Raw genomic sequence first — 23,419 nt, 5'->3', positions numbered from 1 at the left:
ACTACGGGCAGCCTATAGGACTCATAGCGGCGGTCAGCCATAAGCTGGCCTTGAAAGCTGCGGGTTTAGTTCGAGTTCAGTACAAAAATGAAAAGACCCCGGTGCTTAGCATTGAAGATGCTTTGAAGGCTCAAGATAAGGATAGACGGGTAAGAACAATAGACAGCTTTTAAGTTCCATTACGGGTATTGGTAAGAATCGGACGAAAAAGTCTTAGTGAGTTCTAAAGTGTCCTACTACGGGCAGCCTATAGGACTAACGGCGGTAGTCAGCTGCTGTAAATATAAAACAAAAACCAAGTGCGAGTCGGACTCGCGGTCCAAGAGTTCATTACATTAAGTCCGACTCACGCTTGACTGCACATTTCTAATAGGTTTTCCTGTCATCTATAGGTAAATATTTTGTATATTTTTTTCAAAATGTTAGATCCCGTAGTTTCGGAGATAAGGGGGGGGGGGGGATGGTCGGACAAACAGACAGACGCACGAGTGCTCCTATAAGGATTCCGTTTTTTTCCTTTTGAGATACGGAATCCTAATAAGCTGGCTTTGAAAGTGGGAGGGAAAAAATGGAGGTTGGCAGTAGTTGACAAACAGAAAATAAGCCATCATATAATGAATTTACCATTGAGATACTTAGCTTAACCGCAATACTTTCTTTACAGGTCAGAGAAGACATATCAGTGAAACCGACAAACAAAGGAGTGGATACCACCCAAGTGATCAAAGGCAGCTTTTCCGTCCCGTCCCAGTACCACTACACTATGGAAACACAATGTTGCACCGTTACTAATATCGAAAACGGTCTGGTAGTGCGTTCCTCTACGCAGTGGATGGATTTGGTACAAGTTGCTGTCAGCCAGGCGCTTAATATTCAGGAAAACCAGTTAGTATAGTCTGTAGATTTAAAATTAAAAAAAAAGATTCAAAATGAACAAATAGAAAAATAATTTGCAAGTTATTGTGTGGCAGGGACCACCCAAGAACTACGGTTACTGAGTGCCGGCGAGTCGAACGCTACAGAACCAGTCTAAAATGTGTCATCGAGATGCGTAACAAAGGCGCGTTATCGGAGAGCGCACCTACACTGGTTTTTTGAGCGCTGGACTAGCCAGCTTCAAATCTACGGACTACTCTTGAATATAAACTCCGTTATGCATACAACTTAGCAAACCTCTGTTCTTTTCGTAATCAAAGGCAGTTTTTTGTCCCATCCCAGTACCACTGCACTATCCTCCTAAGGCCCAGGCCCAGCCATAGACTAGGAATCCTCTAGCTAGACGGAGTTTAGAGCAATTATTTTATGAAACCGATGCTGCCAAAAATACGGGGGTGCGGGGGGACGAGGTGAGCGAATCCCGTGCCGTGATTGGTCCGTTCAAAGACACGGACCAATCACGGCACGGGATTCTGACACTTTGACTCGAAGATGGAGTAAAACTACCGTAAATAGTGGCAGAGGGGGTAGCGTTACTATGCTCAGTCTAGAGGATGTATTGTCTGTGGGCCCAGCCATACAAACGAAACATCCAAAATTTGCCACTGAAATTTGAACCTAAACTGTAGGAAATGGAGTTGATTTTGTGTTGATTGAAAATTGAACGAAACAAAACAAAAGCGACTCTGTTTCAATTGAACATGGTTTAAATTACATCGAACTGAATAGGTACTATAGGTAGGACCATGGGCCTTATTAGGCTATGGAAACGCAGTTCGCTTGTCACAAGCATTTTTTACCGATGTACCTAAATATTGTATATACTGGGTCAACCAAATCTTGTCAGTAAATAGGAACAAAAAAAACTATTCTCATCGTTTTCTTTTGGGTGCTAGTACTAGTGTTAGACAAAGCATAGAGAAAAAATACATAGAGTGCTCACTCCATACATCAGTTTTAGTAACAAAAAGACTATTAGCATCTAGCATCGAGTAGTGGAACTATCAGTAATGCTACTTGACAATAGATGTAGCACCGACCGGAAAGTCTTATGCTGTTGAGATAAGACTTTCCGGTCGGTGCTACATCTATTGTCAAATAGCAGTACTGATAGTTCCGCTACTCGATGCTAGATGTAGACACTGAAATTAATAGTCTGAACTGATGTATGGAGTGAGCACTCTTGTCTTTATTTCTCTATGGACAAAGATAGTATGATTCTCTCTGTCTATGTTTGAAATCAAACAGACCTTTGACACACTATACCTAATGTTGCACTTGTTATACAGGGTGGAAGTGCAGGTGCCCCGGGTGGGCGGAGCTTACGGCGGCAAAGCGTCTCGCTCGGCGATGTTCGCGTGCGCGTGCGCGCTCGTGGCTCGCGCGCTGAGCAGGACGGCGACACTCGCCGTCCCGCTCACCGACAACATGCAGATTGTGGGGAAGAGGCAGCCGTGTAGAGCGGACTATGAGGTTAGTCTATCTATATACCAAGGAAAAAAGAACGTAATGTCGATTTTTTTCAGAGTCAACATACTAGTTTAACATCTGTCTCGAGCTTTGGACCTGGGGCCGTTTCTCAAAAGCTTGTAATACAAGTGGTCCCTTTCTAACACAAGCTGTCAAAAAGTGACATCCGCTTGTATTACAAGTTACAAGCTTTTGAGAAACGGGACCCTGCAATCGCGGCTCTTGAATACACCCAAATTATTAACACTTAGAATTTAGACCAGTCAAATCAAGTATTGTGGCTGTTGAAATTCCAAAAACTGATGATGACTCACAGTAGTGTGATTGGCTCTTTTCTTCAAAAGTTTGCCGACCCCCGTGATACAGGCCCAAATAGATGACCTGTTATTAAATTGTACAACGGGACTTAATCGCGTATCTAAGTTTTAACATTTACCTCCGACGTTTTGAGGACGGCCTTGTCCCCATGGCCCTCATGGTCATGGTCGTGGTCTGGTGGTTAATAATGTGTAAAAATCGTGAAAATTTAAAGCAGATGACCTGTTTTCTAAAGCGATGTTAAAAGGAGATGATTATTTACACAGAATGAAGGACTTTGGAGCAGGACATCTGGAACCAAAGGACTTTAAAATGCTACCCATGAGCTCCATCATCCGACACATGGATATGCTGGGAAAAGCTCTTGAGTAGTTGACGGATCTTCTCTAGGGGGTAATTGCACAAAAGATCCCTATGGGTCGAAGTGTATCCGCAAGGGCCCCTGAAAACGATAAGATTTACACAACTTTGGGAACAAATCTAGTGTGCCCTTAGAGTTGGTCAAAGACGCCTAGACTCAGTAAGAGCCATCTTACTGAGTCTAGGCGTAGTCGAGAAATTGGGACGGGGAGGGATTCAAGGCGTTAGCCCGGAGTGCTAAAGACGCCGGTTCGAATCCGGCCTTCACCACTGGGCTTCGTCACTTTTTCTTTAATATTATGACATGTATTTCAGTTTATGAGATGATTATTTGTTAATTATTTTCATAGCCGTAATAAATACTTGTCATTCAGATAGGCATAAACTCCGAAGGCGTAATCCAGTACCTGGACATGAAGTACTACTCCGAATGCGGATACTCGTTCAACGACAGTTCGGGCGGCGACATAGTCGGCGTGCTGACCAACTTGTATGAGACCAGCCGCTGGGGCGTCACCGGGCACAGCGTGCTGACTGACAAGCATTCTAACACCTGGTGTCGCGCTCCCGGTTAGTATACTATACCATAGTTTATAGATATAGTCGGCGTGCTGACCAACTTGTATGAGACCAGCCGCTGGGGCGTCACCGGGCACAGCGTGCTGACTGACAAGCATTCCAACACATGGTGTCGCGCTCCCGGTTAGTATACTATACCATAGTTTATAGATATAGTCGGCGTGCTGACCAACTTGTATGAGACCAGCCGCTGGGCCATCACCGGGCACAGCGTGATGACTGACAAGCATTCCAACACCTGGTGTCGCGCTCCCGGTTAGTATACTATACCATAGTTTATAGATATAGTCGGCGTGCTGACCAACTTGTATGAGACCAGCCGCTGGGGCGTCACCGGGCACAGCGTGTTGACTGACAAGCATTCCAACACATGGTGTCGCGCTCCCGGTTAGTATACTATACCATAGTTTATATAGTCGGCGTGCTGACCAACTTGTATGAGACCAGCCGCTGGGGCGTTACCGGGCACAGCGTGCTGACTGACAAGCATTCCAACACATGGTGTCGCGCTCCCGGTTAGTATACTGTACCATAGTTTATAGATATAGTCGGCGTGCTGACCAACTTGTATGAGACCAGCCGCTGGGGCGTTACCGGGCACAGCGTGCTGACTGACAAGCATTCCAACACATGGTGTCGCGCTCCCGGTTAGTATACTGTACCATAGTTTATAGATATAGTCGGCGTGCTGACCAACTTGTATGAGACCAGCCGCTGGGGTATCACCGGGCGCAGCGTGCTGACTGACAAGCATTCCAACACCTGGTGTCGCGCGCCCGGTTAGTCTATACTATATCCTCTTAAGGCCCAGCCATACAAACGAAACATCCACAATTGGCACTGAAATTTGAACCTAAATTGTAGAGTTGATTTTGCGTTGTTTGAAAATTGAACGAAACAAAGCAAAAGCGACTCTGTTCCAATTGAACATGGTTTAAATTACATCGAACTGAATAGGTACTACAGGTAGGAACTTAGGCCTTATAGGAGGATATAACTATACCATGGATAGACAAAAAAAACCAAGACCTGTAGAGCAAAAAATAGTAGCCACAAAAGTAGATGGCGCTTCGCCTCGTCCATAATGGCAGGCCTGGTGGTAACGAAAGTGCTAGTTGCTACTTGAATAAATAATGTTTTGACTCAATCTAGATTGTAACACACACAATATGTAAATTTTCAACCAGTTCCATGTCTGAAAGGAGACCAGCCGGGCTAGCACATTCGATTCAATTGGCAGTATCTGACAGATACTGTCGCGCCAATCACGTGCTAGGGGTGCTGTACCTAGTTGTGGGACATGCATCATCATCATTTCCCGCAAGGACTTAGGGTATTATAAATATATGTAATTTCTTACACACTATACATTCAGTTTTAGGCCATCTGTAACCTAGCTTTATATCTTTCAGGGACAACGGAAGGCATAGCAATACTCGAGCACATAATGCACAGAATCGCGCACGCCACAAAAAAGGACCCTAGCGCCATAAAAATACAGCACTTATTACCCAAACACGAATCCGTGAAAGACTTACTTCTATCGTTCAAAACTGACATTAAATACGACGAACGGAAAGCCGAAATAGAGAAGTATAATGCTGAAAACGCTTGGAAAAAGCGAGCTTTAGATATATCTATCATGTCATATCCTATTGGGTATTCGTGGAACTTTCCTGTGAGTATTTCCGTGTACCACGCGGATGGGACGGTGGGGATATCGCACGGCGGGATAGAAATGGGACAGGGAATCAACACTAAAGTGGCGCAAGTGTGTGCGTACACTTTGAAGGTGCCGCTTGATAAGGTTGGTATTAACATAGAGAAAAAAATACATAGAGTGCTCACTCCATACATCAGTTTTAGTACCAAAAAGACTATTATCATCTAGCATCGAGTAGCGGAACTATCAGTACTGCTACTTGACAATAGATGTAGCACCGACCGGAAGGTCTTATGCTGTTGAGATAAGACTCCGGTCGATGCTACATCTATTGTCAAGTAGCAGTACTGGTAGTTCCGCTACTCGATGCTAGATGTAGACACTGAAATTAATAGTCTGAACTGATGTATGGAGTGAGCACTCTTGTCTTACTTATTTCTCTATGGTATTAGGTACCTACGCTTAAATGTTCATGAACCCTTGGCACGATGCATGCGACATAGTGGTGCGTAACTTTGTTAGAATTTTAAATCTAAATATTATGCACTTACTCTGTATACTTACAATACGTAAAAATAAAACATAAAGATAATTGATTTTATATTCGGCAGAATACTTAATTCTAATTTAGTAGGTGTTATTCTGCAAATGTAGGTCCTAAGTCACAATGCTAAATACGTTCAAAATAACACTAGTGTCTGATCGAAACCGGATTTTTGCCGAAACAGAAACCAACGTTTTGCTCTCATTTCGGCCGAAACCGTTAAACATGATATTTTCGTTTCGAAATTTGCTTTTGCTCTCGCGTTTGATATAAACGAATTAAGATATTATAAGACCTTAACTACGTGTCTAAAATTTTTAATTCACCAAAAATACCTTTGTATTTCTGTAGATATCAGTCCGTGGTAGCGACACTTTCACCTCTCCCAACGCCATGGCCAGCAACGGTAGCATAACGAGCGAGTGTGTCGCCTTCGCGACTATAAAAGCTTGCAATGATCTGACGGCTCGCATGGAGCCAGCAAGGGCAGAGCTGGCCGAACCAACGTGGGAGGAAGTAGTCAAGCGAGCCTACAAGAAAGGTTAGGGGACAGTGAGAGTGAGAGAGACAGTAAATGCTTGCAATGATCTGACGGCTCGCATGGAGCCAGCAAGGGCAGAGCTGGCCGAACCAACGTGGGAGGAAGTAGTCAAGCGAGCCTACAAGAAAGGTTAGGGGACAGTGAGAGTGAGAGAGACAGTAAATGCTTGCAATGATCTGTCGGCTCGCATGGAGCCAGCAAGGGCAGAGCTGGCCGAACCAACGTGGGAGGAAGTAGTCAAGCGAGCCTACAAGAAAGGTAAGGGGACAGTGAGAGTGAGAGAGACAGTAAATGCTTGCAATGATCTGACGGCTCGCATGGAGCCAGCAAGGGCAGAGCTGGCTGAGCCTACGTGGGAGGAAGTAGTCAAGCGAGCCTACAAGAAAGGTAAGGGGACAGTGAGAGTGAGAGAGACAGTAAATGCTTGCAATGATCTGACGGCTCGCATGGAGCCAGCAAGGGCAGAGCTGGCCGAACCAACGTGGGAGGAAGTAGTCAAGCGAGCCTACAAGAAAGGTAAGGGGACAGTGAGAGTGAGAGAGACAGTAAATGCTTGCAATGATCTGACGGCTCGCATGGAGCCAGCAAGGGCAGAGCTGGCCGAACCAACGTGGGAGGAAGTAGTCAAGCGAGCCTACAAGAAAGGTAAGGCGACAGTGAGAGTGAGAGAGACAGTAAATGCTTGCAATGATCTGACGGCTCGCATGGAGCCCGCGAGGGCAGAGCTGGCCGAACCAACGTGGGAGGAAGTAGTCAAGCGAGCCTACAAGAAAGGTAAGGGGACAGTGAGAGTGAGAGAGACAGTAAAAGCTTGCAATGATCTGACGGCCCGCATGGAGCCAGCAAGGGCAGAGCTGGCTGAGCCCACGTGGGAGGAAGTAGTCAAGCGAGCCTACAAGAAAGGTAAGGGGACAGTGAGAGTGAGAGAGACAGTAAATGCTTGCAATGATCTGACGGCTCGCATGGAGCCAGCAAGGGCAGAGCTGGCCGAACCAACGTGGGAGGAAGTAGTCAAGCGAGCCTACAAGAAAGGTAAGGCGACAGTGAGAGTGAGAGAGACAGTAAATGCTTGCAATGATCTGACGGCTCGCATGGAGCCCGCGAGGGCAGAGCTGGCCGAACCAACGTGGGAGGAAGTAGTCAAGCGAGCCTACAAGAAAGGTAAGGGGACAGTGAGAGTGAGAGAGACAGTAAACGCTTGCAATGATCTGACGGCTCGCATGGAGCCAGCAAGGGCAGAGCTGGCCGAACCAACGTGGGAGGAAGTAGTCAAGCGAGCCTACAAGAAAGGTAAGGGGACAGTGAGAGTGAGAGAGACAGTAAAAGCTTGCAATGATCTGACGGCTCGCATGGAGCCAGCAAGGGCAGAGCTGGCTGAGCCTACGTGGGAGGAAGTAGTCAAGCGAGCCTACAAGAAAGGTAAGGGGACAGTGAGAGTGAGAGAGACAGTAAATGCTTGCAATGATCTGACGGCTCGCATGGAGCCAGCAAGGGCAGAGCTGGCCGAACCAACGTGGGAGGAAGTAGTCAAGCGAGCCTACAAGAAAGGTAAGGGGACAGTGAGAGTGAGAGAGACAGTAAATGCTTGCAATGATCTCACGGCTCGCATGGAGCCCGCGAGGGCAGAGCTAGCTGAGCCTACGTGGGAGGAAGTAGTCAAGCGAGCCTACAAGAAAGGTAAGGGGACAGTGAGAGTGAGAGAGACAGTAAATGCTTGCAATGATCTGACGGCTCGCATGGAGCCCGCGAGGGCAGAGCTAGCTGAGCCTACGTGGGAGGAAGTAGTCAAGCGAGCCTACAAGAAAGGTAAGGGGACAGTGAGAGTGAGAGAGACAGTAAACGCTTGCAATGATCTGACGGCTCGCATGGAGCCAGCAAGGGCAGAGCTGGCCGAACCAACGTGGGAGGAAGTAGTCAAGCGAGCCTACAAGAAAGGTAAGGGGACAGTGAGAGTGAGAGACAGTAAATGCTTGCAATGACCTGACGGCTCGCATGGAGCCAGCAAGGGCAGAGCTGGCTGAGCCTACGTGGGAGGAAGTAGTCAAGCGAGCCTACAAGAAAGGTAAGGGGACAGTGAGAGTGAGAGAGACAGTAAATGCTTGCAATGATCTGACGGCTCGCATGGAGCCAGCAAGGGCAGAGCTGGCCGAACCAACGTGGGAGGAAGTAGTCAAGCGAGCCTACAAGAAAGGTAAGGGGACAGTGAGAGTGAGAGAGACAGTAAATGCTTGCAATGATCTGACGGCTCGCATGGAGCCCGCGAGGGCAGAGCTAGCTGAGCCTACGTGGGAGGAAGTAGTCAAGCGAGCCTACAAGAAAGGTAAAGGGACAGTGAGAGTGAGAGAGACAGTAAATGCTTGCAATGATCTGACGGCTCGCATGGAGCCAGCAAGGGCAGAGCTGGCCGAACCAACGTGGGAGGAAGTAGTCAAGCGAGCCTACAAGAAAGGTTAGGGGACAGTGAGAGTGAGAGAGACAGTAAATGCTTGCAATGATCTGACGGCTCGCATGGAGCCAGCGAGGGGAGAGCTAGCTGAGCCTACGTGGGAGGAAGTAGTCAAGCGAGCCTACAAGAAAGGTAAGGGGACAGTGAGAGTGAGAGAGACAGTAAATGCTTGCAATGATCTGACGGCTCGCATGGAGCCAGCAAGGGCAGAGCTGGCCGAACCAACGTGGGAGGAAGTAGTCAAGCGAGCCTACAAGAAAGGTAAGGGGACAGTGAGAGTGAGAGAGACAGTAAATGCTTGCAATGATCTGACGGCTCGCATGGAGCCCGCGAGGGCAGAGCTAGCTGAGCCTACGTGGGAGGAAGTAGTCAAGCGAGCCTACAAGAAAGGTAAAGGGACAGTGAGAGTGAGAGAGACAGTAAATGCTTGCAATGATCTGACGGCTCGCATGGAGCCAGCAAGGGCAGAGCTGGCCGAACCAACGTGGGAGGAAGTAGTCAAGCGAGCCTACAAGAAAGGTTAGGGGACAGTGAGAGTGAGAGAGACAGTAAATGCTTGCAATGATCTGACGGCTCGCATGGAGCCAGCGAGGGGAGAGCTAGCTGAGCCTACGTGGGAGGAAGTAGTCAAGCGAGCCTACAAGAAAGGTAAGGGGACAGTGAGAGTGAGAGAGACAGTAAATGCTTGCAATGATCTGACGGCTCGCATGGAGCCCGCGAGGGCAGAGCTGGCTGAGCCCACGTGGGAGGAAGTAGTCAAGCGAGCCTACAAGAAAGGTAAGGGGACAGTGAGAGTGAGAGAGACAGTAAATGCTTGCAATGATCTGACGGCTCGCATGGAGCCAGCAAGGGCAGAGCTGGCTGAGCCCACGTGGGAGGAAGTAGTCAAGCGAGCCTACAAGAAAGGTAAGGGGACAGTGAGAGTGAGAGAGACAGTAAATGCTTGCAATGATCTGACGGCTCGCATGGAGCCAGCAAGGGCAGAGCTAGCCGAACCAACGTGGGAGGAAGTAGTCAAGCGAGCCTACAAGAAAGGTAAGGGGACAGTGAGAGTGAGAGAGACAGTAAATGCTTGCAATGATCTGACGGCTCGCATGGAGCCAGCAAGGGCAGAGCTGGCCGAACCAACGTGGGAGGAAGTAGTCAAGCGAGCCTACAAGAAAGTAAGTAAGTAAGTAAGTAAGTAAATACACTTTATTGCACCACAAAGAAAAATACAATAACAGATTTACAGTGTAAATAAAGGTAGCAACAGGCGGTCTTATCGCTGTAAGCGATCTCTTCCAGACAACCTTGGGGTAGCAGGATATAAAGAACAGAAAACTTTTAAAAACAGGTAGAGCACGAAATAAATTACAGGAATAAGAAGATTACACATTCGATCATATACTATTATATAAATATGTACCAATAGGTACAACCAAATAACCAAATATCACATACATATATAAATACATACAAAAATACAAACACAATATATATATAAGTAAATATATATATATATATATATATATATACATATAAATATATACACAGCGGCACATTAAAGAAGAGATAAGTAATGATTCTTTAGAAGGTTTTTAAAGCTTTGGAGAGTTTTAGCACACCTAATGTCTAACGGCAGACTGTTCCACAGACGAACAGCTCGAAACGTAAAGGAGTCATTATAAAATTTCGTAGAAGAAGGAGGGGGAACAAGTTGATATTTCCGTGAAGGCCTGACGGAGGAGAGATAACTAAAACGTTCTTTAAGGTATGAAGGAGTAGCGGGGTTGAAAAGAATGCTATAGAGAAGAGCTAATATATGAGAATTACGTCGAAGACGTATAGGGAGCCACTTGAGCTGGGCACGAAAGTTGGAAACATGGTCAAATTTACGCAGGCCAAATATAAATCTGATACAAAGATTTTGAAGGCGTTCAAGTTTACTAAGCTGGTCTGCTGGCTGGTGGTAAGAAAGGTAAGGGGACAGTGAGAGTGAGAGAGACAGTAAATGCTTGCAATGATCTGACGGCTCGCATGGAGCCAGCAAGGGCAGAGCTGGCTGAGCCCACGTGGGAGGAAGTAGTCAAGCGAGCCTACAAGAAAGGTAAGGGGACAGTGAGAGTGAGAGAGACAGTAAATGCTTGCAATGATCTGACGGCTCGCATGGAGCCAGCAAGGGCAGAGCTAGCCGAACCAACGTGGGAGGAAGTAGTCAAGCGAGCCTACAAGAAAGGTAAGGGGACAGTGAGAGTGAGAGAGACAGTAAATGCTTGTAATGATCTGACGGCTCGCATGGAGCCAGCAAGGGCAGAGCTGGCCGAACCAACGTGGGAGGAAGTAGTCAAGCGAGCCTACAAGAAAGGTAAGGGGACAGTGAGAGTGAGAGAGACAGTAAATGCTTGCAATGATCTGACGGCTCGCATGGAGCCCGCGAGGGCAGAGCTAGCTGAGCCCACGTGGGAGGTAGTAGTCAAGCGAGCCTACAAGAAAGGTAAGAAATAGTACAGTCGCCAACATCGGAGCGGCCAAGGTGTTCACAATATCTGAACACGCACTCTAACGCCCTGACAATAGAGGTGTGTTCAGATATTTGTGAGCGCTTTAGCCGCTCCGATATATCTCATGGCGGTTGTACCTACTAACTATAGGGAACACTAGCATTCTCTTTTCACTACTCTGTCTTCTGCGACAAAGTGTTTAACGACTATTAACGTGGTCTATACATTGGACATGGATCGGCCGCCGGTATGAAAGCTAATATACGTATAATTTATCGGGTTACATCAGGACCGTAAAATTACTGTCATTATACATATACCTAATACAAAATTATACAAAGACAACTAAAACTGTTGCCAACATAAGTTAGTTTATAACAATTTGAATACCTATTATATGTTTATTCGTCAGGTATCAGCCTCCAAGCGAGCGCCATGACGTCGGACAACGACGCGCTCGTCGGCTACAGCGTGTACGGCGCGTGCGCCGTGGAAGTAGAACTCGACGTGCTGACGGGAAATCACGTCATCGCACGGTCTGACTTGCTAGAGGATACGGGGGTTAGCATGAGCCCAGAGATTGACGTAGGACAGGTAAGGGACGGAAAATCACGTCGTCGCACGGTCTGACTTGCTGGAGGACACGGGAGGTAGCATGAGCCCGGAGATTGAGGTAGGATAGGAGGGACGGAAAATCACGTCGTCGCACGGTCTGACTTGCTGGAGGACACGGGAGATAGCATGAGCCCGGAGATTGAGGTAGGATAGGAGGGACGGAAAATCACGTCGTCGCACGGTCTGACTTGCTGGAGGACACGGGAGGTAGCATGAGCCCGGGGATTGAGTGAATTATGATGCGGAAGGGTAGAAAGTAACACCACTATAGTCGGGTAAATAATGAATACTTTAATAGAAACTGTTGGCCTTATATACTAATTTACATCCTTTGTCTGAGTTCAATCATGTGGAAAATCGCAATGAATCATAATTGTGTCGTCTCGAGTTACATTGGAATACCGATTATTATTGAAGCGTGAAAAGAATTATAATTTATCTATTTGTCAGCTGATCAGCTGTGATCAGCTGTGTGGCCTCACTACAACTCTCTCCTTTTTTTTGAGACAAAAATAGTACATTTATAGAACTATTTTTGGTTTACAAATATATGTACTTAATTCTATGGTATACATATTGGTTCTTAAAGATTAAATTAACAAATCTTACTGCTACCTGGATACATAATTTGCTTACATGCCTATTTCTAACATTATATTTTTAAGATAGCTATTGAATGCATTGTTGCACTAACATGTAGACATAGATTTTTTTTTTTTTTTTTTTTTAACACTACGGCTAAGACTATTTTAGTTTGTGTAGAAAATAATATAGGTATGTGTATATATATATATATATATATGTTTATGTTTGTGTATGTATTTATAATATTATACTGTATGATACTATGACATATGTGAAGATAGGTTTAATGTTTAGGCTAAATAAATACTTGGGTAATATAGTATATATTGAGGAAATAAATAACATGAATGTAATAATTTTACTATAAGTAGGTAATTTTACTATAATTTTACTATATGTGTTTATCTTTACCTACATGTTATGCGTTATAGGACACTCTTTTACTTATGGTTCCTTATTTGGATGGCGGCATGTGCTTAGATCTTAGGTTTTATCTGTTTTTTGTGTTTGTATTTATTTTCTTTTTTTTTGTTCTTTTTTTTTTTGTTTTTTATTTATACATGGTAGGGTTTTGTTTGGTTTTTATGCATCAAATATTCTTTTCCTGAAACTAATATTTTAACATTTTCACTTTGATCTTGAATTACCGTATATGGTCCCGTATACACTGGGTCCATTTTATCTCTATTTTCCTTTTTCACTAATACTAAATCTCCTATTCTATAATTTATGGGATTGGTTTTTTCATCATAATTAGTTTTTCTTGATAATTTTGACTTAATTGAATTATTTCTAGCATCCTCTTGGGATTTTTGTAATCTATACTTAAGGTCTATGGGATAAGAGTTAAAATTATAATGGGTCTATTTGTTTTACAATATTTGTTATATATGATTACGGTTTAATTTAATTTTTTTTTTTTTTTTTTTTTAGATGCCGAAAAGTATTAAATAATACTTTTGATAATATGTCATTGATAATATAAAGGTTTCATAAAAATGTGTGTGTGTATGCTTTACTGAATGCTAATATTTGTACCCTGATTTTGAATAACAGTAATTGGCTCCTTTATACATTGGGTAGTTATAACTATGTGGTTACAAAGAATTTTTCTACATTGATGACGAACAAACTCTATCTTTTTAAATTAAGTGGGTTTTATTTTATTTTATTTTATTCATTTTTATATTTTATCATATGGACCTATTGTAGGTATGGCAAGTAGATTGTTAGGTACTTATCTTTGCTAATTCTCTTCGACATGTAAACTATTCATGAATTCGCTTATTTATTATTATATTCTTGACACAATACAACGTGTATTGTATTCATATTTTACATGTAAGGTATTTTATGTGATTATTATTTTAATCTTTATTTATCTTTCATCTTAAGTTAGGGTTTTTTTTATAATATGAATATAATTGTAAAATATAAAATTATTATTATTAATTATTTAATTAAGTATATATTTTTATTGTTATTTACTTGATTTATTTATCATTATCACTGTAATTTTAGGTATTTATTTAATGTAAGTATTACGTTTAATTTAGATATGGTTGATATTCTTTGTTTTAATTTAGTTTTATTCTTAAATATATTTGTTTGGTTCATAATTTATTTAATTATTTATTTATTTTCTTTTCTGTATTGATTGAGTTGTTTTTTATTTATTTATTTAGTGTAATGTTATATTTAGATTTTCATATGTGTTTTTTTTTACAGGCTGTTTTTTTTTTAACACATGTTTATATTAATAAACATACTATGTGTCCAAGGACATTCATGCTAGGTAACTCGACCGTACCATGATGTCTCAAGGATTCAGTGCTTGGTAAAAAAAATCTATCCTAATAGTGTTATAGTGTCTATTATTTTCCTGGGTTTTTTCTTCTTTTTTTTTTTTTTTTCAATCATAATTCTTGCTCGTGATTTCTGGGAAATTGTTTATTATTCCAAGAATCGATCGCCAATGAGCCATTTTGTAATGTCTGCATTGTGACCTAATAATGTAAGCTGACTTCGTGATTCTTGTCACCTGTCTTTTAAAAAGTACACGGCGCCTTTTAATAGCGCTCTCGGTCGGCCGACCCTTTGTTTACATACAACATATTTATTAAGGATACAAAAATTCATTATTTATTATTTATTATAGCGCGCTAATACATATTACGCGTTAATATGTATTGCCAGACAGTTGTTTTCACACATCGGAACAGCTGTAAAAAACTTTCCGTGTGCCCAAGGACCGCTGCAATTGAGAGCTCGCTCGAATTGTCTAGGTTTCAAGGGTTATTGCCTGGTTGTATCCTGGTGTACCTTGCTTACATTATTTATTTCCACGAGCTTCCCAGTTTTGAAAGGAAACCATCATTTTGAAAACTTAAAGCATATAAGAGTCGCAATAACTTTTAGGTGATCAGGCTAATTGTTTGTTTGCAACACTTATCTGATTTAGCTCTCTCAATGTGTTATTTATATTTTTCCTTTCTTTTTATTTTATTTCTTTCATTATATATATATTTTTTTTTTTATAGCTACTCGTATAATACCTAAATTTTGCTTTTATCATCACATTACGTGTTGTGAATAATTTCTAGTTTTATATATTTTTTTTTTTAATGCGTCAAATGTATAATTTTTTTTTTGTGTGGTTATTTATTTTTCTTGTTTCTATGTACTCGAAATTTTTAGATGACATAGCATATGTTGCATGTGCTTCCGTATTGGGTGACGTGTGACGAGCACGCGTGGCGCGGCCTTCACAAGTCTGGTGCATTCCATTAATCATATGTTTAAGTTGATTAGTAGTTAGTGTTGATATGTTTGTGTTACTTTGTATGTTTTGTTGTTATTGGTAATTTGTTGGATGTGAATATTGTTTTTCTAATTAAATTTTTGTATTATTCCTTATATTTGGTTGTTATAAGTACTTATATGAGAGTGGTGAGTGGCTGATGGCATTTTCTTATTTTTATGCAATAATTCATTAGTTATGTAGTAGATTCGCGGATTGAATATTATTGATATATAAATGTAAGTTAATGTATGTTAATGTAAGATTGTTATTTATCCACTTTTTAGATTTAAAAACAAAATATGTACTCAGATTGACTACATGCCATAGAAATAAGTTATATCGTTAATCAATAAAAAAAATGAAATCAAATTATTAAATCGAACAGATAATATTAAAAAAAAATTGATTATAATTCGCATTATAGGTATTAAAGTGTATGTAAGCTGTAATTATTTGACCTAAAATAATAATAATATTCTGTGTAAGTAATGTTTTCATGTATAAAATAATAATGTGTTTTGGAATAGTAATGAAGTGCTGACATATAAAATACTTCTATTTTACCAATAAAAGTTTGATTGATTAATTGTAATAGTGATATGATTTGATTGGGGTTTTTTTTTTTTTTACACGAAATTAATTTGTAACTGGTTAAGAGGGCCTTTGCAAAAATATATTAAATATATGTTACCTATTGAAAACCAAATGGTGTGAAAGCTACTTTTTTTTTTATGTTAAATTGGATAATAATTTGAAAAGACCATAAGTGATGTTGTTTAATGTGTGGAATAGTAGATTCTAGTGTTTGTCAGCTAGTCAAAGTTAATGTACTCGAAACTTGTTGTTTTAAACGAAGCTAAATTATGATATTATGATGTTAATGTTAGTGTTATTGTTAGTTATGGGTGGTGGTGGGTTAGTGGTTTGTTTTGTTTTTACTGAAGCTAAATGATGTTAGTATGACGTCAATGTTAGTGTTATTGTCGAGGTGGTTTTTTTTTTTTTTATGTTGTGGCCTTTAAAATATATAATATACTTAATTTAATTGCAAAGATGGGAATAATGGAATGCACCCCCGTGTTAATTATTTAATGTTGCTGATTGTGTAGAGTTTTTTGAGTTAACCATGCGACGCGTTATATGTGTATTGTTTGCTTATTTGTTTTAATTAACGAATGATGCACTGGTTGAAATTATTGATGGATATTAGAAAATGTTTTTATGTTATTACTTGTTTTATTTTAATTAGTTGTTGATATTTAATTTTATCTATATGTATGTTTTATTACTTGTTTTATTTTAATAAGTTGTTGATATTTAATTTTATCTATATGTATGTTTTATTACTTGTTTTATTTTAATAAGTTGTTGATATTTAATTTTATCTATATGTACATATATAACCATTTTTTTTTACTGTGAAAAATATATTTTTGTTTTTTGTTTACTTTAAAATTAATTACTTGTGGTTAACTGGTGAATATGTATTTATATGTATATTTTGTTGTTTTTTTACATGTATTCATGTTTTGTTTTTCGTCATAAAGTAGTAATCGTAAATTAATTAAAATTGTATTAATAGATAAATAGATAGTAGAATTTGGAATATCGCTCGCAGACGAATCTGCATATTTAAAGAATAGATTATACATTATTAAGATTATAGATCTATCTTCCCATAGATAGATAAAGTATGGATTTGATTAATATTATACTTAATGTTAATTTTAACTGATAATTTTAATAAGGCGATATAATAATCTTAAGTAGTTGGTGTGCTTACTTGTTCGTTTTCATATTGGGTACCGTTTTGGGGACGACGCACGTCTTCGATATGACCTTCTGGACGTAATCTCCTCCCTTGACGAGCTGAACGTACGCGCACCGGTCGAACCAACGCGCGTGTTGCTCCCACGGGACTTCGTCCTTCTCCCAGTCCTTGAGTCCTCCGTCGCAGTAGAAGCACTTGGTCTTGTCGCTCTGGCCGGTGTAGTAGAAGCCGGCCTCGGCGAACTCCTCGGGCTTCTGCTTCATGCTCTTGGGCCAGTGTTTGAAGGTGCGGAGCCGGGCGGCCTCGGTGTTGTAGCGCAGGTGCGGGGGCACGCTGGCGTCGGCGGCCGGCGCGCGCATGCCGCACTCGTCCTGCCCCGTAGTCATCTGGTGGTTGCTGTTGGGCACAGGCGGTGTTGGTAGTGGCTGGCTGGCTGGCTGGCTGGCTGGGCTACTGGGCGGCGTCTAAACTGGGGCTGCCTCAAGCAGCCCGACTGGCAGGGTCGCCATGAATTATGATGCGGAAGGGTAGAAAGTAACACCACTATAGTCGGGTAAATAATGAATACTTTAATAGAAACTGTTGGCCTTATATACTAATTTACATCCTTTGTCTGAGTTCAATCATGTGGAAAATCGCAATGAATCATAATTGTGTCGTCTCGAGTTACATTGGAATACCGATTATTATTGAAGCGTGAAAAGAATTATAATTTATCTATTTGTCAGCTGATCAGCTGTGATCAGCTGTGTGGCCTCACTACATGAGGTAGGATAGGTAAGGGACGGAAAAACACGTCTGACGGGAAATCACGTCATGGAGTATCACGTCGGGAGTTAGCATGATCGATGTGGGTTAGGTAAGAGATGGGAAACTGATGCTGAATTTATAAAGGATACATGGATTTATGGGCTGTTGACGGAAAAACACGCCACCAGACGGAATAATACGTGTGATGGGAAATCACGTCGTCGCATGTACAGATTTGCTTGAGGATACAGGTCGCGTAGCCAACATGCCAATCGCTTACGCTTTGTAGCGATCGAAACGCAACTATCACTGTCGCACTAATATGGAAGATTGATATACCTAGAGGCAAAGCGTTTCGTTGTCGTAGCGACGGCGATTGTCACCTTGGCTAGGCCCGCTAGCAAATAACCAAACAGTACAATCTTTGTCCACACTTCCACAGTCATCACGATTGTTCGTTGTAATTTTAATGCCCGAACCACACTTCGCTATGCGTTATTTGTTATGCGACTACGCTGTATTCGCTCAAATATTTGTTATGTGAGCGAACAACAAACACGGCATCCACACTTCGTGCCGGTGTGCCAAACATATGTGGTGCGTTTTGACTTTGAAAAGCGTAAGCGAGTGAATGAGTGAACGAAGCGTGGGCAGTCGAGACGCATATTCGGCTTATTCGTGTCCTTTGAAGTGCGTCAAAAAACCGACAGGTGGACGGATAGGCGTATTTGCTATTCGCGCTTATGCGTTATGCGGGCAAATATAGCAAAATGAACCCTCCACGCTTCGTCGTATGCGGCCGAATAACGCGCATAACAAATAACGCATAGCGAAGTGTGGTTCCGGCATAGAGATGATTCAATTTCACAGATCGAAGGCGCATTCATAATGGGCCTCGGTCTGTGGACGAGCGAGCACCTGGCACACGCCGCATCGGGCCGGCTGCTGACGGCGCGCACGTGGACGTATAAGCCGCCCGGCGCGCGCGACGTGCCTACTGACTGCCGCGTCAGCTTCAAGAGGAACGCCGCCAACAACGCCGGCGTGCTGCGATCCAAAGGTACTTGTTTTAGCTAGCAACAGAAATACATCATCTGTGAAAATTTCAACTGTCTAGCTATCACGGTTCGTGAGATACAGACGGACGGACGGACAGCGGAGTCTTAGTAATAGGGTACCGTTTTTACCCTTTGGGTACAGAACCCTAAAAAAGCGAGCGGATGATGTACGCGCATAAATAAACTGTATGTATAGTTTGTAGCTTTCTAATAGACCCCGAAGGCTAATCCTATTGTCTATTGTTAAGAAAAACCGCTCGTGTGTACACAGGGAACCGAACTGACCAGTTGCATTTTTACACCGCCTTATATTGCAAAAGCACATTTTCCGCGTCAGCTTCAAGAGGAACGCCACCAACAACGCCGGCGTGCTGCGATCCAAAGGTACTTTTCTCAAAAATGGACGGCAAAGTCGACGTTGCCGGTTAAAAAATAGGTCGCGAAGTGCATAGTTTATGGTCATTCAAAAAATTAAAAAGTTAAAAACATTGCAGTCTCGATTTCGGGACTGCAATGTCGCATACAAATTCCATTATTTAACGAGTTCCAAACTTTTTAAAACTTCAAATGGCCATATCAAATGAAGGCATAAGTCCCTTAAACAGCCAAACAGATGATCAGCACTTATTATTATAAAGCCTATAACAGACTATCGCACCGCACCGCGACCTTGGGAGCGTTATGGGTAAGTGAGAGCGAGAAACAGATATCTCTTTCTCGCTCTCACTTATGGGTGCGACGCTCCAAGGTCGCGGTGCGGTGCGATAGTCTGTTACAGGCTTAATGTTGGTACCGCGACTATTTAGGTGTCTCAAATAGGTTGGCGTATTTTCAGCAGAAAAATACACTTTTTTTTTTTAAAGGCGGCAAGCTAATTTTTTTAATGGTTGTATTTTTTTCTGTGAAAATTAATGGAAAATTAGAACGTTGCTTCTGTAAGTTCTGTAAAATATTTCTATTTCTTGCACCATTTTTGAGAAAAGCACTATATATGACTCGGCTGGAAGGCTACTTGCTGGCTTCGGATTCAATTAAACGGACTCCCAAGGTCGTCCGTTTAAAACGAATCCTCAGCCTGCAAGTAGCTACTTCCGAACCTCGACAATAATGTACTATTTTTCTACTCGTCGACTGCAATGCTTGAATTAAGACTTCGTATACCAAAGTGAAATCGCATACTTTTTTCACTATGGGACCCCAACTCAACTATAATATTCATTTCGATACAGTTTAGTCAACTATAATATTCATTTCGATACAGTTTAGTCAACTATAATGAAATTGACCAATCAAAAGCTGTCTAAAAATTGAATTTAGTGCGGAGAACACACACACACACACGGTGAACACGGTACTCGACTGAAAAGCTCTTCATTATATCACGATTGTATAAAATACTAGTTTTAGCTACATACAGTTTATTTATGCGCGTACATCGGCTCGCTCTTTCTTTTAAAAGATTACATAGGGAACCGAACTGACCAGTTGCATTTTTATATTGCAACAGCACATTTTCCGCGACTGCTTCAAAAGGAACGCCCCTAACGACGTCGGCGTACTGCGCTCCAAAAAGGTGAACTTTCCGACTGTTAAACGAAGTTACAATTTCTTAGGGGTTGGCAACGCGCGTTTGAAACGCCTAGCAAGGACCAATAATAGGCTATGACAAACATTTACTGATAAATAGTCAGACTGTATGCTTATTTGCCACCGAAGTGCTGTGAAAATGGTTAACTGTCCTCCGTTTATAGAGCTACCTAGTTAGCTAGAGCAATTGTAAATGAATGAATAAATGACACAAGGTGGACCAATTAGGGAAGCCATAGACTAGGAATCCTCTAGACCAGCGGTCGGCAACCCGCGGCCCGCGGGCCCCATGCGGCCCGTGAACCTGCCACTTGCGGCCCGCGAGCCTCCCTGGCTATTTTGTATGTAAGATTGACAAACGACAATGTCTGATAAAGTCATAAATATTAACAAAGTGCGGCCCGCGTCAACTTCCTTAACTACTATTTGGCCCTTGGCTACTAAAAGGTTGCCGACCGCTGCTCTAGACCATAGAGAAAAAAATACATAAGAGTGCTCACTCCATATATCAGTTTTAGTACCAAAAAGACTATTAGCATCTAGCATCGAGTAGCGGAACTATCAATACTGCTACTTGACAATAGATGTAGCAGTACTGATAGTTCCGCTACTCGATGCTAGATGTAGACACTGAAATTCATAGTCTGAACTGATGTATGGAGTGAGCACTCTTGTCTTACTATATTTCTCTATGTCTAGACGGAGTTTAGAGTAATTATTTCATGAAACCGATGCTGCCAAAAATGGCAAAAATACAGGGGTGCGGGGGACGAGGTGAGCGAGTCCCGTGCCGTGATTGGTCCGTTCAAAGACACGGACGTCGCACAAAGACACTTGACTCGAAAATGGAGTAAAACTACCGTATATTTGTGGCACAGGGGGTAGCGCTACTATGCTCAGTCTGGAGGATGTCTTGTCTGTGAGGGTAGCGCACGGTCGAAGCTTATGCCGAGTGGAAGTCTTTTATATCCAGTAATAGAAGTCTTTCGGCCTTTTTGATAATGACGGTTAAAACTGAACCGTTGTTATAGCAACTGGCGAGCCTGCGCTGACGCTAGCCGTGGTCGTTACTCACTCGCTGCGCAGCGCCATTGCCGAGGCCAGGAAAGAGTACGGCTATGCTGATACCAAGTGGATCGATGTTGGTAAGTTTCCGAACACCATTTATTTTATAATGCACGAGTCGCATTATCGGAGTGAAAGGAATTTCAACCTTGTGTATAGCTATTACATTCCATTTTTAAATGACGGCGCCTATGACCAACAATACATACAGGGCAATGGAATTGCTTACTAAATGTACAGAAGGTTTAATAGTAGTTTGTGTTACAAGGGATCAAAATGATATATTTCCGTCAAGGGCGTACATTGAATCCTGAGCGTAATGAGGGATTCAAGTGTTAACGCCCAAGACGAAATAATTTTGATACCGTGTGACACATACTGCTTTTCACATCAACTATGAGGAAAATAAAAAAATCTTAGTGTTGACACAATCTGATGCTTAAACAGATTATTTAAGCTAAAAAAATATGTGCAATTTTTTTTTTAATAGTGTGCTACAATAGAAGTGTTATTTTGATCCCTCCTAGCAGGGAGGAAAAGTGCCACTTTGATCCCTCCTAGCAGGGAAGAAAAAGCTCTTTTCCGAATAGGTGGTGTGAAAAGAATAATTGCGGCAAGATTAACAGTAATTTGTTTTTTTCAGATACGCCGTTCAGCGTGGAGAATATACTGAAAGCAATTTCTCCTAAACCAGAAGTTTACAAGCTGAAATAGTTGAATCTTACCTCAATACTTCCATAGACAAGACTCAAATAGCATCACAGTTAGAATTACAATAGCTATAGTTGGTCAAACCAAATTGTCAGTAAATAAGAACAAAAAGAAACTATACTCATCCTTTTATTTGGGTGCTAGTACTAGTGTAAGACAAAGATAGTATGATTCTCTCTGTCTGTTTGAAATGAGACAGTCCTTTGACAAACTATATATGTACTAAGCGTACTATGTATAGCCTCTACATGTGATATGGTGCTGTATTATTATAATAAAATTGTAAGGAGAAAAACCAGTGAAATTAAAAAAGTATTAATAACTATTGTGATAATAATAAGCTCAAAATGTTTTCTTTTACTATACTTATACAAAACATTAGAATTAATGAATACATTAAGATTAAATGTATTAACACTAAATTAAATGCCTTATTATTTATTGTGATACGTAAACGCACGTGTAAAAATAAAAGACGAATTGAAAAATACTTTTTATTTATAAATATTTACAAACAATTACTTCAATTAATGCTGAAAAACATAATCCTTTAGTGAAACATTTAACCTTTTGGACGCCAATGACGGATATATCAGCACCGCAGGTCCAACGCCAAAGACGGATTAATCGGTCACATACCACAGAGCAACATAGACCTACGTGCATATGCATAAAGTTCATTTCAGTTTTGACACTCCGGTGACACGTCAGCGTGACAGCTTTTGTGTTTGACACGGCGTCGAAAAGGTTAACAATATCCTCAATGTTGTCATGACAAAACAGGTTTGGTCAAGTTTAAAATTGGAAACCGTTAAAATTTTATCTCGTAAGGCCCAGTGTGAATTACAATGTACACTTCATTTCAAGCTAATTGGAACCTTTCATAAACCAAATAATCATCGCAAATAAACGAAATTCATCCCAAATTAACTATATTATAATTCTATGCGTTCAAATTAAAAAGAGGAAAATTTTGTACGGCCGCCTTTCGGGGTTAAAATACAACATCCGTGTATATGACACCGTAAGATTGTGAACCCGTTAGTTTATAATCTAACGTAGGTTAGGTTAGGTTAGATTATAATCTCCCTACCGTCAGTTTATAATGTAACTAGCGAGATTATAATATGACGA

The 23,419-nt window shown here is 41.6% G+C and overlaps 1 protein-coding gene across 1 annotated transcript in view; it reads left to right on the top strand.

Annotated features, from left to right (window-relative positions):
- The window catches only part of LOC134653488 (uncharacterized), a 40,034-nt gene extending 17,681 nt beyond the window's left edge, over positions 1-22,353 (top strand). Inside the window, exons 14-22 of the mRNA XM_063508858.1 lie at positions 665-885; positions 2,226-2,409; positions 3,459-3,654; positions 5,076-5,470; positions 6,222-6,411; positions 11,753-11,934; positions 18,735-18,924; positions 21,541-21,654; positions 22,218-22,353. Coding sequence (XP_063364928.1) covers positions 665-885; positions 2,226-2,409; positions 3,459-3,654; positions 5,076-5,470; positions 6,222-6,411; positions 11,753-11,934; positions 18,735-18,924; positions 21,541-21,654; positions 22,218-22,288 — 1,743 coding nt within the window. The 3' untranslated portion in view covers positions 22,289-22,353. The remainder of the gene's footprint in view (positions 1-664; positions 886-2,225; positions 2,410-3,458; positions 3,655-5,075; positions 5,471-6,221; positions 6,412-11,752; positions 11,935-18,734; positions 18,925-21,540; positions 21,655-22,217) is intronic.
- Positions 22,354-23,419: the final 1,066 nt, after the last annotated feature.

The sequence above is a fragment of the Cydia amplana genome, chromosome 13 (genome assembly GCF_948474715.1).
Source record: "Cydia amplana chromosome 13, ilCydAmpl1.1, whole genome shotgun sequence".
Lineage (NCBI taxonomy): Eukaryota > Metazoa > Arthropoda > Insecta > Lepidoptera > Tortricidae > Cydia > Cydia amplana.
The sequence above is the reverse complement of the archived record's forward strand: the minus strand, read 5'-3'. Positions and strand labels throughout refer to the sequence as shown.